The sequence below is a fragment of the Canis lupus genome, chromosome 11, assembly GCF_003254725.2.
Source record: "Canis lupus dingo isolate Sandy chromosome 11, ASM325472v2, whole genome shotgun sequence".
In the NCBI taxonomy this organism is placed as follows: Eukaryota; Metazoa; Chordata; class Mammalia; order Carnivora; family Canidae; genus Canis; species Canis lupus.
Window position 1 is genome coordinate 72,254,451 of NC_064253.1, and position 16,513 is coordinate 72,270,963.

The following is a 16,513-nucleotide window of genomic DNA, read 5'->3' on the forward strand; positions in this document are numbered from 1 at the left end:
GGTGGAAAGAGGAAAGGATGGGGTGGGGAGAAGCGGGGACTGTGGATGGCTGGTCGGGAAGGATGCAGCGCGGACAAGCTCCCGGGCCAGGGCCGTGCCCTCCGGCTCCGCAGCACTCCGCACACCTGCCGTCCGCGCGATGCTAGAACCACCTGCCTGGGCAGGAGCCACAGGTACGTGACCTCCCTGCCGTGTAACCTCGGGCCACACACTTCCGTGGGCCTCCAGGTCCTCATCGTAAAACGGGGCTAAAGTTCGGGGCCGTGACCTCGGATCGCCCCGGGGACCGTGGCTGCGCGGGGCTGGCAGCTTCCGTAGTCACCAATACGCTCACTGTCACATCAAGCTGGCTTGTCAGCTCTATTCCGTGCGTGCTTGGAGTTTTCCGTGTCGTTCTTGGCTCGGGAATGAATTCCAACTGGTCTCCGTTAGGGAACGCCCCCATCGTCCCATTCATTTCAGCTCAACTGGCCGCATCATGGACAGGGAGGTTCTGCTTCCAGAACGTTCTCCCTTCTTAATAATAGCGATGATGACGATGAAAACGCAGGCTGAGCCGTAGCTGTCACCGGGTGAGGACTGCGCGCGGTCTCCGGGAAGCTCCCTACGATCCACGTTTCCCTTTTGCTGTCGAGCATCCCAGGCCTGGGTGCCCCGGTGCCTTTTCGTAAATCAAAATAATATTGAACTCATTATGTTCAAGCACAGGTTACCCTTCACCGGTCAATTTGTCCGGGTCAACTGTTCTCGCACATGTATTCTGGACATCTAAGAGGCAGGACACCCCACGGCCCGTCTCCAGTATCACAGCTGCCGTTCATTTCGTTCTCCTAAAGCGATATGCTGAAACCAGGCCATTCAGACGCAGTTATTAGGTACCAACGCACTAGCTTCCATCAGAGCGGTGGAAGGGGTCCAGAGCCAGTCCCCCGGGTGCCAGGCCCGCGGGTGTCTACACGACGGTGCCGGGTTTACCGAGCACGTTCACTTCCCCGTTCTCTGGTGAGCGCCACACTGCACGTGGGGGACGGAGAGATTCCAAGTTCCCCTTTAAGGAGAAGAACACTGAGGCCCGGAGAGGACAGATATTATTCAAAGATCTAATGGAGACAGAAAAAAGCCTCGAACGCAAATCTTCGGTTGCAGATTGAATTATCTACGCCACCTCTGCCTCTGTTTCTTCCTCGTTGTGGCCAGTAACGAACCTCAAGGTGTTGTCTCCCGGCACGTGAACGCTGCAGCATCTGATGTCACATCGTGTCTTCAGCCCAAGTGCCCCCCTCGCTCCGGCTGCCTAGCAGCTGATACCCCCATCCCCGGATCTGCTCCAGCCCAGTGACCTCCATCCCCCACCTCCTCCAGCCCCTCCATCCTCCCACGGTCACTCCTAGGACGTGTCATTTCTCAAAGCCCCTCTAACTCTGACATGTCGTATGGAAACGTTCCAGCCTTGGACCCGTCCGTCACGACATCAGCTCCCTACCTCTTCGAGACCTCCAGACCCGCGAGGATCTCCTTGCCCTTTCTCTGTGATCTACTGTCTTCTCGTCCTTCTGGATGGACTTGGGGCCAACGCTCCACCCCTGCATCGCTTCCGTCCAATACTCTTAATGCCTTTACCCAACTGTTCTTCCATCTTATCCCCTTGGCAAACCCCCACCCCGTTTGAACCTACAAACACCATCTTCACTCTTCCCTTGAACCTTCAGTTCTTTTGGAGAACAGGCTACAGCCATTATCGATGGATGGTTACCCGCGTCATCAGAGCCCTCAGGGCTTCCTGGTGATGCTATTGTATTCCCTTAATCAGATCCTTCTACCATTCGGCAGACTAAGGATGTCAAAACACTACAAACCCTTTTGGCACTCCCCAAACCCCCCTTGCTCAGAGATTGGTTTCACATCGTGGTTCACAAAAAGAACAGAGGCCATCGCAAGTCCCTTTCAGATCTGAGTGAAATCAATCTATTTGCACCCACACCCTCTCTTTCTTTTCTTCCTGTTCCAGCTGAAAGCTGCCCCCCCTTCCCTCCCTCTCTGACTGCCTCCCTCCCTGCCTCTTCAGGAATTCTCCATCCCCGATAACCCCACTCAGACCCTCAGCATCAGCCTCTCCCTTAATGGTCTCCTCCTTTAGAAGCCAAAGAACAACAGCAAAAGCTCTTCTCTTTATTTCACATCTCTGCTCCCTTTCTTGTTATGCTTCTTGGGAAAAAAAAAAAAAAAAAAAAGAAAAAAAAAGTGTACTCCCTTGCTTCTCACTTTCTTCTCAACTCACTGCAATCTGGCTCCAGTCCTCAACATCCTATTTAAACATCTCTCCCCGAGGTCAAGATTTTAAACACAAAAAGCTATTTTCAGGTTCTACTTTCTGTTCTCCATCAGAAACCATGGCCCCTGAGACCCCGCACCTTCCTTCTTAAAGCATTCATTTGTTTTGGCCTCCGTGGTAGCAGACGTCCCCAGCTTGCCCCGTACCCACCCCACTGGCCAGTCCTCCGCTTCACAACTCAAGCTCTCCGGAGTGAACACATCCTCAGAGACATCTGCAACGACTCGTAACCTGATGGCCCCAAATACCGTAATTTTTTGCCCAAGGGTCAGAACCATTTCTACAACTGCTTACCAAGTCTCTATTTGGATGGTACAGCTAGTTTAAATTTAACATTTGCAGAGCTGACTCATCACCTTCAGTCATACACAGCCCCAAAGTGTCCTTGCCTTACAGGGCTGCCTGTCTTGATGAAAAGCACCAACACCCACACAACTGACCAAGTGAAAAAAAAAAAAAAACTGTCCCCCTTCCTCTTTTTACCTATTTAACCTAGATCCAGTGATTCAACACGGAAGGTATGATCTTGCCATGACCCTTGATTCTTGAGTCTTCCCTGCTTGTCATCCTTCAGATTCCAATAGTGAGTCTTCCAACTCCTTAAAGTATCTCAAGTCCTAATTTCATTTATATGACATTCTTGAAATGATGACATCATAGAGCCGGGAAACAGAGCAGTGGCTGTCAGGGGCTAGGGATGGTAGGGGAGGAGGGGAAGGTGTGATGGTGGATCTTTGCGGTGATGGAACTCTTCTGGTCTCGGTGGTGGTGGTGGTGGTGGTTACGTGGATCCACACGTGCGGTAAAATGACACAGAAGGATACACATACACTGTTCCTGTATCAGTCTCCAGCTTTTGAGGTTATGGAGAGGCAAGCATGGAGGGAAACTGGGAGAAGCTACCCGAGACCTCTCTAGACTGTCTTTGCAACTTCGTGCCTATTTCAAATTAAAAATTAAAAATACATGGCTCTCAAGTCCCCACTGATGCTACTTTAGCCCAAGACACGCTCCTCTCTTACTTGGTTCACTGCCATACATTTTGCACCCTCTCTCAGCTTCTCTCCTTCAATCCATTCTCTCCATTTTACTTATATTTTTTAAAGACTTTATTTATTTGAGAGAGAGAGAGAGAGAGAGAGAGAGAATCAGCAGGGGGAGGGAGGGAGGGAGAAGCAGACTCCCCGCTGAGCAGGGAGCCTGATGTTAGGGATCATGAGCCAAAGGCAGATGCTTCACTGACTGAGCCCCCCAAGTGCCCCTCCATTCTCTCCTTTTTAGCAGGAGTCACCTTTCTACGATGACAATGTGACATGTTCTGCATCCGGGCAAAATCCTCTGAAAAAGGATCAGAGGATTTTCTCCAAAATCCTCCCCGTTGTCCTTGGGACCTGTGGTTCCCCACTTGTGTGTGAGGGGCTACAGGGCACCAAAGCAACCTCACAGGGGCACAGGGCATATTGCAAATGTTCAGGAGGAATGAAGGATACCTGACATGTATTGGGCATCACAAAACCACCAACCTGAAGTAGTTTACAGTTTCAGCATTAAAACACATCGACTCCGTTCATATGGCACGTCCTCGCTAAGGTGGGCTTTTGGCAGGACTACAGAGCACTGCAGACAAACGAATGAGGAACAGGAAATGGGGGCGGCAGGATCCAACGGCAAAGATTAAGAAGTAGAAACAGTGGTTATTTAGGAATGAAATTAAAATACGGCCTTTTCTTCAGGTTTGCATGCATCACTTTTCAAATGGTCTCTAAACTTCCGGGGACGCACATATTGCATTAAGTTGTTCAGACCCAACTACTCCATAAAGAGAATTTGTATTTCCCCGGCCTACGGGGAACCATGACAAGATCACTGGGAGCATCCTGAAGTGAGGAAGTGTGGAAGGCACCACTTTAGGATCAAGAAAGTGCAAGGCCTTTTATATAATGTACACCGAGCCCCATGACCTAACCCCCGACTCAAAAAATATCCTCTTCTTGAAATCCTTGCTTCACGCTGCAGGCCCACATCCGATGCCCCTTCTTTGTGTCTCCGTCTCCCCAGCACTCCTCGTGGGAGGGGCGATTTGACGCCTTCGTGCCCGTCTCTCGCCAGCCACCCTAGGGTGCTCTTACAGGCGCAGAGGAGTGTTGCCTCGTTGGCGTCAGAGGCTCGTTCAGTTCCTGCACAAGGTAGAGGCTCCACCAAGATGTGTCGCCTTGATGCACGGGGGTGGGGGGCGATTCCTTCCCAAATCAGACCAGCCCAAGCCATTCAGCAGTGCCAGAGACGCCGTATCCTCTGCACTCAGTCCCTTCTTCCTCACACAAACCACAGCCCCTATTACGTAGGATCTAAAACTGGATGTCATGCTAGAGTCCCAGAGCATGTCCCCAGCGCTCGGAATGGAGGCTGTCCCCCTGCACCCCACTGATAAACCCCGTTCTGAAATGCAGCTGGTGGCCGGAAGGTGCTCGTGGAGAGCCGCGCGTGGGGGGAAGGACGTCTCCGGAGCATCGCACATCAAAGACAACCTGGCGGGCACCGTGCAGCGGGAACTGGGAGCTGGGATGTCGCAGGAGGCTCCCATCACCTGGGCTGATTAATAAATTAGACGCTTGCAAATCAGGGGGCGCGTACTGTTTATAGGAGTCGGTGCGCGCTGGTAGTAAGGACACCTGTCGGCAGGCAGGCCTCTGGATTCCTGCCATACGCGCCTCAGGGCATCAGAAATCTTGCTCTTCCTTTTTCTCTTCCTCGAGCAAACGTCCTCTTGGTCTAAGGATGAGGCCAACGCTGCCGTCCGAAGGCACCTCATCTAGGGCGCCCGGACCGAGCTCCTCTCTTGCGGCTGAAGGCCTCCTGCAAACCGCCCGGGAGTCCCCGTTGCTGAATTTCCAGCGAACGGTGCCTCCGAGATTTACTAAACGACCAGTCCCCAAGCACTTGCTCTGTGCTAAATATGATCATATGTTCTCCTCTTGAATCTTTACAACAGTTACGGGATGTATCCCCGTTTTACGGGTGGAGAAGCTGCGGTCAAGAGGATCAAAGAACATACGCAGGACCTCACAGGTGGGAAATGGCACAACCAGGCTTCGAACCAAGGTCCGCCCAGGTCTCAAGACTTGGCCGTGCATGGCTCGGGGATGGCGGCGGGTTTAGGTTCACACAAGCTTCGACACTGACACGGGGCTGGAGGTTTCCATCGAGGGGTGCAGAGGTTTGCAGAACAAGCCAGGTCGGAGATAGGGGGTGGGATGCAAGGCTTCCCTCCAAGCCAGTCCGGGAGCCCAGCGCTAATGAGCCTCAGTAATTCTCATGCCCAGAAGGAAGGCCTTGAGACATAAAGAAATCGCCGGGAGGCAGAAGCCTGGGGATTCGGGTTCCTTTCATAAGGGGTACAAAGGTATCCAGCGGCCATTGAATTGTACATTAAAAAAAAAAAAGAAAAAGAAAAAGAAAAAGAAGAAGCATGCGGCCACAGGGTGCCAAGGATGGACGGGGCAGGTAGGCCTGGGTGCAGCCCAGAAGGGAGCTGCAGGAGCCGGCCCTGGGTGGCGCCCAGCGGGGCTCGGAGGTGCCGATGCCCACCTTCCCGGCCTCCGTCTGGGCTCCGCGCTCCCCTCTGCCCCCGGGACTCCCGCCCCCGCCCGGCGCCGGGACCCCTGCTCCTGACTTCCCTCCCGCATTCTGTCCTGGCGAGACTTCTGACGCATCATCAGACCATGGCAGTCTCCTGTCGCAAGCCCATCGGTGCTTCCCCCTGGCCTGGATCCGGAGAGACACGGGTTCCACACCCCAGACCCGAGCCCCAACCACCGCGCGCTCGAGGCCGCCGCACGACCCGCTCCACTGGTGCAGGCTGCAACCGCTTCAGTTGGTAGGGAGCCGCATCTTAAAAAATAAGCAAATTGGGGGCACTTGGGGGGCTCAGTGGTTGAGCATCTCCCTTTGGCCCAGGCCGTGACCCCGGGTCCCGGGATCCAGTCCCGCATTGGGCTCCTCGCAGGGAGCCTGCTTCTCCCTCTGCCTGGGTCTCTGCCTTTCTCTGTGTCTCTCATGAGTAAATAAATAAAATATTTTTTAAAAATAAAAATAATAAGTTGGAAAAGAATAGCGGTAGTAGAATGGAATAGAACAGGGGTGCCGGGGTGGCTCAGTTGGTTAAGTGTCTGCCTTTGGCTCAGGTCATGATCTTGGGGTCCCGGGATGGAGCCCCGCGTCTCAGCGGGGAGTCTGCTTCTCCCTCTGCCCCTCCCTTGCTCATGGGGTTTTTTCCTCTCTCTCTCTCAAATAAATAAAATCTTAGAAAAGGAGAAGAGTGGAATAGACTACAAAATATCAAAAGATATCACATGTATAGGGTTAAGTATTTTTTCATGAATTTTCATCTTGATCATACATCTGCATAAGTTTATTATTAAGCGTCAACGTAAAAAAAAAATTCCGAAGCATGAGTTAGGGTGGAGAAACGAAACACGGAAATGAAAGAAAGAGAAAACGTTGCTCCAAATAGGTATCGGGGAATATTATTTAGAGTATTTGGTAGGAATAGTCTCACAATTAGCTAGGAGTTTGAGTTTGGTTGACATCAATTTGCCAGTTGGAATTTCTTTCACTGTTGCCTCCAAGCTGTGATCCGTCCGGCTTCCCTCCGTCCTACATCACCGCTAGTCAAAATACACGCGCGCGCGCACACACACGCACACACCCAGGCTTTTCCCCGCCTCTTGCTGATGCAGGCACTACTCTGTCGGCCTGGCCTGTTTTTCTCCCACCGTCGTCTCATGAATTCCTAATCCTCCCTGAAGACTAAGTCCAATACCTGTTCCTCTAGGATGGCTTCTTAGACTTGTCTTTTCCTCCCCATCCTTCCCCCCGGCACGGCCCCGAAGCTAGAGGACGTCCCCCTCCCCGTCCACACACAGGGCCCCAAGGACGGGGTCCAGCCGGGAAACTCCGGGCAGGCCCTGGGCTTATCTGTCTTCTGGTCAGCTTCCCCTGGGACACCTCAGACTCCTCCAAGGCCTCCTCTTCTGACCCAGAGCTTGGTGGGGAGGAGTTCGGAGGAGCGAGTAAGTGCTGGTGCTCCAGGTCGCCGATCCGGGCCCTCCATGCCTGCTTGGGGTCTGACACCGCAAGGGCGGCCGCTCTGCTCCTCCACATTCTCCTAACGGAGGCCAAGCTCCGTGCCTGTCCCTCCACGGGGGAGGCCGTGCAAGCCTGTCCACTGTCAGAGCTCGCCCCCGGCCCAAGCTGGGCGATTGCTCGGCCACGACTGAAGCGAACTCAGGCGTGCGGCTCACGAAGTCATGGGAGCGAGCGGCAGAGCACAGCGGAGACACCCATCTGGGAGCAGTGAGGCTACTGCTCCTGCGAGCGGGAGATCCATTTTAAATAATCAACACAACACGTTATCTTTGCATTGATGCCAAGTGGCCCGAAAGACGTTTGCTGTCTATCCTTCCCCATCCCTCTCTCTTCAGGGAGAACCTGATCAGAAATTGGGATTAAATGAGGGATAATCTAGGGGGAGGGTCGTGGTTCTCACCAGTGACGCCAGCCTCTAAGTGGCTGAAAATGACAACTACAGACCTGAGACATTGTCCCATTCTCCTCTTCTTTCATGCCTATTGGGCTCTAAAGGGATGGAAAGTTATCTGTTAACCACTCGGGTCTAAATTGGTTGTTAGGGATTCAGGCCATGTGCATGGAACCTAGAAATGGAGCATAAACATCTTGCTTCCTAAGGAATTCTATAGTCAGAAGAAGAGAAACCCACCAGATTTCCCACATCTCCTGAAGGAATGGAGATTTTTTTTTTTTCCCTGGTGAGGGGAACCCGTTTCCCTTAAATACTGCCTCTGTGCAGCAGGGGGGACAACCTGGCTCACCTTCCTGAGGGCATTGACTTCCCCTCTGCTCCGAGGCCATGTCCTGAAACAGCAAAATCCCCTGCCCTTCGGTCCCGCAGCCAGGCTGTTTGGGAGCCCGGCCATTCCACGGATGCCTATTCCGCGACCACTCCAATTCAAACTCAGGGAGGCCAAAATCTAAGACCATTTATTCTAATTTCCTTCTCACCACCCTGTTTCCTTTTTTTTTCCAAAACAACTTGCTCTAGAGCAGATTTCCCGACCTCCCCACTCCTGACATTGTGTGTCAGGTGATGCTTTGGTGCCGAGGGCTGTCTGTGCATCGCAGGGTGGTCCCTGGCCTCGCTCCATTAGATGCCAGTAGCAACCCCCTCCATAACCAACTGTGACAACCCAGATGCCCCCTGGACATTTCCGAAGGTCCCTTGGGCGAGCAAAATCACCCCTGATTGGCAATCATCGCCCTAGGTCAGTGGTCGTCCTGTCCATCCTACACCAATTAAATCAAAATCTCAGAGGAAGGACCCAGGCATTGGTATTGTTTAGAAAGCCCTGCAGGTGATTCGACTGGGCAGCTGCTTCTTTGCAATAATGAATCAAGATCTCACCTCCCTCCTCTACCGTCCCTCTGGGTGTTGAGTCCCTATCCCTACTTAACAGGCTGGAATGCCAGATTCAGGAGTACGAAATAGGAGCACAGAAATTCAGGAAATGCAAAGGGAAACAGAGAGAGAAGGCAGGGAACGTGAGGCTGTGGATTCCTTCCCAGGGTCTGGGAGACGTAGACCAAAGTGTTCAAAGCGAAAGCTCGGCCAGTAGGGTGGCTTCCTCCCCCAAATGCCAGCTTTTTAAGGAAAGAGGTGTCCCTTTGAGAGTGCTTTGACACAGCCTGGTGTCCCAAGGGGGAGCACTCAAAGCCAGGTAGAGCCAGCAACTCCTTACAAGTGCTCTCCAGAATTCCCAAACCCATGAGAACAAGAGGCTGTGTGGTCAGAGAGGTTGGGTCACGTCTTACTAATACGCACACGCACACGCACGCACATTCACATAACGTTTAGGAAACAACAGCTAAACACAGTCTCTGCAATCCACTTGCCTACACCACATCCCATCCTCCCAGAAACAAGCTCTCCCTCCTGGGACAAGTTTTATAAGCGGAGAAAATAATAAATCCTAGCGCACGGCATGGCTGGGAGGATCAGTCGGTTGGAATAACGTGTATGCACACTGCGCGCACGCTGGGCACTTGGTAAGCGTCCGATGCTCGCGACTCACTTACCGTCGTCGTCGCTGTTTATTGGACTCTGGGATCTCTTTTGGTTGTGATTCCAGAACACAGCTTTGGACACCGCATTGAACTAGAGATCTGTGTAGCCTTCGTCAAGAGGTGCCCATCTGGACTGAGTTTCCCTGCCCTGGTAGACACGCAACCCTTGTGCCGTGAGATGCTCAGAGTCCATCTGGAATCCAGGGGGCTGGGGTGTCCTTTCAGGTCCAGCCCGAAGCATCCGGGGAGAGCTCGCAGTGGACTTGTCCCTTGCGGCCGCGTGTCTGTAAGCTCCTTGAAGGCAGCCCCGGCTCCCTCGCACGTATAGGCCCCCCGGTGCCCGGCGTCTGCGTACCTGCATCCCCAACAGACACTCTCCAATGACTTCTGGATAATGACCACATCTCATTCAGCTCCGGGAGACCGACCCTCCAGCCCCGGCCCCATTCATTCAGCCACAAAGCTACGAGCTTTACCACAAAACCTACTGTGGATATTTTTGTGAAATACATCAGGGAACCATTAAGATATCAGATTAGAACTGAGATTCATGCAAGTCTGAAATAAAAGTGCAAGACGGTTAGGCAATCAGACTCGGTTTCCCAAGATTTGATTTACACTCAACTTTCAGGTACTCATTCAGGGCTCAGAGGAAGGCACACCATGAGCCGCAAACCACTTGCTCAGCAACCTGCAGGGAAAACCACTCAATATGAAACCACCTCTCATGTAACTGCTGCATTTTGCAATTACTGATGAGTTCAAAGTCAGGAGAAAATAAACACAAAATAAAACACAAAAAAGGCAGGAAACAATTTTGGACAAAACTGACTTTTTTTCTTTCTTTCTTTCCTTTTTTTTTTAGTAGCAACTATTAAGAGACCAAAATAATTTCTAAATTATCTCGAGAACAAATGAAGTAATTTCTAGTAATGCCATCAGCTGTCTGAGGTAAAGGGGTAAACTGGAATTTACACGGGTCCTGCAAAATTCCCAGCTCTAAGTGTTTGAGAGCAGAGGTATTTCTCACCTCAAGCACAGGAGGCATTTCATAGGCCCTTAATTTTGCAAACGAGAAGCCTGAGCCTCCGGGAGGTCATAACTTGCCCAGGGGCAAAGGGAGTTTCTCAGCATTTGGTTCTCAGAGGCCCCCTTCTGAGTCCCAGCCCTGCCACTTCTCAGATGTGTGAAGTGGACAATTTGCCTCACCTCTTGGCGCCTTAACTTTTTAAATTCATAATGATACGGACAATCAGAGCATCTCCCCTCCCAGAATGGAGGGGAGTATTTAATGACTAACCTATGTACGGGCTTAGCAGAAAGTGAAAATCAATGATTTTATTCGAATGATGATTTAGAACCTTAATGGGAAAAAAAAAAATTGCAAACAGAAGAACATTTAAACGGTGCAAAGCATTCTCAGGTGACCTGTACCTCATCGGACCTGGTAGGTAGGAGAGCCGCCACTGCCCCTTCCTGCCGAGGAGTAAAGTGGGCGCCGGAGCACTCCCCTGTCCATCCCTATCCATGGGATGATAACCGTTTGCTTATGGATTCTTGTTTTGCTTCGACCCTCCACCCTCCACCCTGAGTTTGGTGGATACTGCTGCGCGTGTGTTTGGGTTTGTGTGCACGCTCACTCCGTTGTCTCCTTTCGGCCCCACCTGTGTGACCGAATCCTGGCACAGCTCACGGCATAGGAGTGGTGTCAGTCCTACGAGTGAAGGATGTCCGGATGCCGTGGCCCAGGCTGAGAAAGCTAGAAAGTCGCTCCAAAATAAACAAAGCCCGAGTGAGTGTCCCGATTCCAAGTCGGGTCCTCTCCGCCACCCCAGGCTAGACCTCCAGGGGACAATATTTCACGGCATCACAGAATTTCAGAAAAGGCCAGGACCTTGAAGACCGCCCTAGCTAACACTCTCATTTCACAGATGAGGAAATAGAAGCTCCCAACGCTCCACTATGTGGGCCAAAAGCCCGCATGAAGGAGGCCGAAGGGGCGGCCCCGCGCCCAGGTTCCCTGACTGCAAGATCAATGATGTGGGCAGGTGCACACAGAAAATCGCCCCGCCTCCATGTGTCAGCCCAGACACGCGCACGACGCAGTGTGTGCCTCGTGCACCTAAACCACGGCTTGCACCCACCTTAGTGCTTGGCCTGTGAGGCAACAGGAGAGAAGGCTTCTGCTGGGATTTGACGGAAAAGCTTCCCCTCCTTGCTAGTGGCTCCCACTCCCCACCGTCAGTCTATGAGCTGAAACCAGTCTCCGTGTGCATATGCATGAGGAAAGAAAGGCCCTTAACCCACTTAAGTGAGGAGAGGAGACTCCCCTCGGGATCTTTCTGAAGCTCCCAGATCACCCTGGGGCCCAGCCTGGGTTCACAGAGCGGGGAACTTGGCCAGACCCTGAGGGCCAGGGCCCTTCGCTAAAGCTGACTGTCCAGCACAAGACAGTGTGGCACGTTCCTGGAGAAAAGCCTTGCTGTCAGGAGCAAATGTCAAGTGTTTAACGTGCTACGTCTGCATTAGCACACAGGAAGGCACGCCGGAAATCACCGGAAGACATGCTTCCATGTTTCAATACAGTAGCATGCAATGAGGACGGAGTGACCATGGACAACCGCCCTGATGAGCACGTCCTACTTGGTCTGAACCTGGCCTGGGTGGGCACACGTGCAAATAAGTACATAGACACGTACTAACTGGCCCATGTGCCAGTTAGGATTAGAACCCCACCTAATCTTTGCACATGGTGGGTTCCAAATCAACGTTTATGGGATTAATGATGTCCCAGTCATTCCTACCCTGCATTTTTCTTTGTAGCACTTCGTGTGTGTGTGTGTGTGTGTGTGTGTGTGTAATTAATGTCAGTCTCTCCTAGGAGAGCAGGGACCATGTTTGTTTTACTCATCATTGTATCAGCTGCCCCAAACACAGTGCTGGGTCTCTAGCTGGTGCTTAATAATTATTTGAGGATTAAATAAAGGAAGGAAGGAATAACTAGATGACCAGGGGCCTGACTTCTGGGTTGAACTCCATCATTTAATTAACCACGTGACCTTGGTTAAATCTCATACTTAATTTTAGAACTAGAAAGCGTCCTAGAAATCAGCCTGTTGGATGATGACACAGTTTACTTTAGCAGCGGGGTCCAAAGGCAAGCATATGGAACATGAGAACATCGGAACGTGAGAGCAGACGAGTGAAACCTTCTCTTGTGTAAGTGCCGTGTGAAGCCCACGGGGATGCAGCCTGGTTACCACCCCCCAAACCCGCTTTACTTACCTTCCTACACCACAGTGGCTTTTATGATTTCTTTAATTGGTCCTCAAGAATTCAAAGAGCATAGGATGAAAACCACTGACGTCAAGGTTACCATTTGATGGATGAGGAAGGTGGGATCCTAATGTCACAAGATCGGTGCCCAGAATGCGGGAGTTAGTATCCAGATGTCCTGACCCTCCACCTCATTAACGACCTTTCCCTTCTTAGCTCTCTCTAAAACCAACCCCAGATGTTTATAAAGTGGCCGTCAGGAAAAATGTTTGCAAGAGCCCTTCTAGAGCTCAGAGACACTCTACGTTTGGACATCATGCCAGGGGAGCCATGGCTGGCAGGAGGGCTTTGGGGTCAGGCAGGTTGGCGTTTGGACCCCAGCTCCATTCCTTACCACGTGGACCAGCTGGGGCCATGCACTCAGCCTCCCCAGGTCCTGGTTTTCTGATCTGTAAAGTGAGGTGTGCTCAGCTCACAGAGCTTGTTGTGACCGAGTGAATGACATCCTTTCATGGCACATCCTAAGTGCTCCATTAAAGCTTGCCACTATTGAGCAGTCCGTGTCTGCGGTCTACTCCGAGTGTCCATGTGAGCCCTGGTCATTTCAACAGCTATCACAAGCATATGTTGATCATCTACCATGCACGACGGCTCCCTTCGAAAACCCAAGCACAGCCGTCGCGTTAGATCACTACTCCTCATCATCAAGCCAACCCACCCCCGGGGTCTAGCATAGGGGCAGGCATCCGGCGGCTGCAAAGAAACATGTATGAATAATGAATGGATGCTTTTAGTTCTATCATATTCACGGGTGTTGGTTATGGATTTAGACTTTGTTTCCAGTCCAGGATCCATCATGTTTTGGCTCCATGACTTTGTTCACATCGGTCATCTTCTGGTCTTTGAAATGGGAATGTGAACCCCAGTCATCCACCTTCAAGGCGTCCTCAGGAGGCTCACATGGAACCGAAAGCCAACATGTCTACCCGAGACACTTCTGTTGTCTGACAAAACACCAACCGGATAACCCACCTGGCTCTCCACCACTTGTTCTATTCCCCTAAATCCTCTGTCCCAGCCCGTGTCCTTCCCGGGGCCAGGGATTTCAGATACCAATGCATTCTGTCAAGTAATCAGCGGGACCCCACGTTTGGTTCATGCGTGTCCACGAGGAGCAGTGGCTGTGGTTCCACCAAGAAATTATGCTGAGGATCTAACTTTGAAATTTAATAGAGAACTGTCGTCCTTGAGAATAGTTCTCCCGTGGACTGTCTTTTGAATCAATAACTATATTTTAAAATCCTGATATTCTTCTCTTTTGAAAGAAACACTCTTTATTTTTCATCCTTGTGCTCCTTCTCCCCTTTCTTGCACACCCCATATCCATGATCCCTTGCGCTCCTGCTTTCCGTCGGGCCCCAGGGCACCTTCCCCAGTAACGCTCTGAACACTGAGCACCCGTGAAGGCTCGTCTGGGAACTCTTTCACCACCTCAGCCACTATTCAGCGTAAAAATCACATCCCCGATCTATGAAGCCACAACATGTGCAAGGGGGACATGCCCACTTTCATAACAAACACACAGAAGACGTGCGACCTACTCGCATGCCGTCCCAGAAGCAGGTCAGCGTCCTCTGCCCCACCATGCTTCCCAGCTCTCCCATTCTCATTGGCCCAGGAGGGTTAGAATGTGCCCTTCTTCCTTGACCCTAAGACAAAGACTGCACCCCTCGAGGGCTTCTTGCATTCTCCAGCTCCTTTCAGTCCACAACATTTAATGTGTGCTCCCGACACACAGCAGAACAAAAATCACTCAAGGGATCCAGAAATGAATTTCTGTAAGTCATGCCCTCAACAGGTGTCTAGTTAAGTGAGAAAGAAACACAAAAATGCACTCTGAGTGCAGAGGGTTTAAAACTAAAGAGATAGAAGTGCAGAGAGCTGCTTAAGTCCTTTTTGGGCGAGTGGCACCCCAAGAGGGATGCTCAGACCTGCTGGAGCAAAGGTTGCAAATCGAGTGTCTCTCCTTGTTCCAGATGTGAGAGGACGTTTGGGTAGGACACTGGAACCTTGACAGCACCTGCCAACAACACTACCTCTATCCGATGCGGCTGATGCAAAACCCTATGACTGTGGATGCAGACAAAACCCAGTTTGAACCTCGGCCCTATCATGTCCAGACTGTGACTCTAGGCAGATGACTCCCCCCAGCTGAGGATCGGTTACGTCGTGCGTAAAATGGAGAAAACAAACAGAATTACGCCCGGCGGTTATGACAAAGGCTTAAGTGAGACAGCGCACCCAGCGCGGTAGGCACCGTCCGGGCCTGGCACGGAGTCGCCATTTGGGACACGTGAGCGATTCCCTCTTGCCCTCGTCCTCGCCAATGTCTTGCGCAAGGTGCACACACCAGGTGCAACGGCGAGGGGGCGATCCCCCGGCCCACGTGTGCGTCCACACCGCGAGGCCCACACCCTTCACCCCCGACCCCAGGAGCGCTCCCTGAAAGAACGACGCGGACGTAAGCTGAACCCGGATCTTACCTGTATATCTTATATCTGGTTGTAAATCCTTGACGGTGTCTTTCCACAAAGGACAGGTAGCTCCTGGAGTGGTGGAAAGGCCCCCTGTCTGAAATAAGCCAATCAAACTCCTTGGAGACATGTTGGTCCGTCCCAGCTGGTTCCTGGAGGGAGGGCTGCACGGAGATACGGCCCCATACGAACAGGAAGTAGAGGAGCTCAACAAACCTCCAGTTCATGCTTTTCTGCCTGCCTTTTTCCTCTCATTCTTGCTCCATTCTGTGGAGTCCTGAGGAGAAAGAAGGAGAGAGAGAGGGGGGGGGGGGGGAAGGAAGGATGAAATAAAGGGGGGAGATAGGAAAGAAAGAGAGGGAGAAAAAAAGAAACAAAATAAAAAGAAGAGAAAGAAAAAAATGCCATTAACATGTCTTCCTATGTCTCATCAGTCACGTGCATTAGGCTTTACAGGAACCCGGGTCATTTCTAACTCAGAGCTTGGCACCTCTGAGGCCCCCGGGGGTGCAGGGGTTGAGGGTCTGCCTTAGGCCCAGGCCGTGACCCCGGGGTCCCGGGATCGAGTCCCGCATCAGGGTCCCCGCAGGGAGCCTGCTTCTCCCTCTGCCTGGGTCTCGGCGTCTCTCTGTGGGGCGGGGGAGGGAGAGACAGAGCATGGCACGTGGGGAGACTGTGCTGTTCACGTGTCGCGTGCGCAAGCCAGACGCCTAGCCTCGGAAGCAGGCGGAACAGAGGATGGGCCTCGATGCCTCTGCCCTAGCACCTGTCACATCGGAGGGACGCAAGGCGAGCGAGATGAGCGAGGGCAGAACCGGGTCCCGGAGCGGCCAGGCAGGGCTGTGGGGACGGGAGCACCTGTGACCAGAGGACTCTCCGTGGAGCATCCAAGCCTCAGGTCACAGGTGCTCGGCAGGGAGGGGAGAGGGAAGGCTGAGGGATGGGGGCCATGCAGGAGGCCACCCCGAGGTCCCAGGGGAGCCACAGCACAGCGACACCCGCGTCGCGAGGGGCGCGGCCCAGAGGTCAGTTGCAAGCGGGCAGCTTCCAGAAGCGGAAGGTGCGTATCCGCGTGCACGTGTGCAAGGGGTGAGCCCTCAGCCCCTGGCCCCACGAGGAGTCCACCCCCGAACCATCTAAGCCAGCGCCTCCGCGTGGCAGCACGTGGCTCCCCCGGGGACATCTCCAGCGTCACCGTGCGGAGGACGCCGCTGGCTTGTGGTGCGCGGCC

The 16,513-nt window shown here is 52.5% G+C and overlaps 1 protein-coding gene across 2 annotated transcripts in view; it reads right to left on the reverse strand.

Moving 5' to 3' along the window:
• BRINP1 (BMP/retinoic acid inducible neural specific 1) overlaps positions 1-16,513 on the reverse strand; it is a 167,270-nt gene that overhangs the window by 103,217 nt on the left and 47,540 nt on the right. For both annotated transcript variants that reach the window (XM_025432373.3, XM_025432372.3), the window contains one exon: positions 15,292-15,559. In XM_025432373.3, coding sequence (XP_025288158.3) covers positions 15,292-15,509 — 218 coding nt within the window. In that variant the 5' untranslated portion in view covers positions 15,510-15,559. The remainder of the gene's footprint in view (positions 1-15,291; positions 15,560-16,513) is intronic.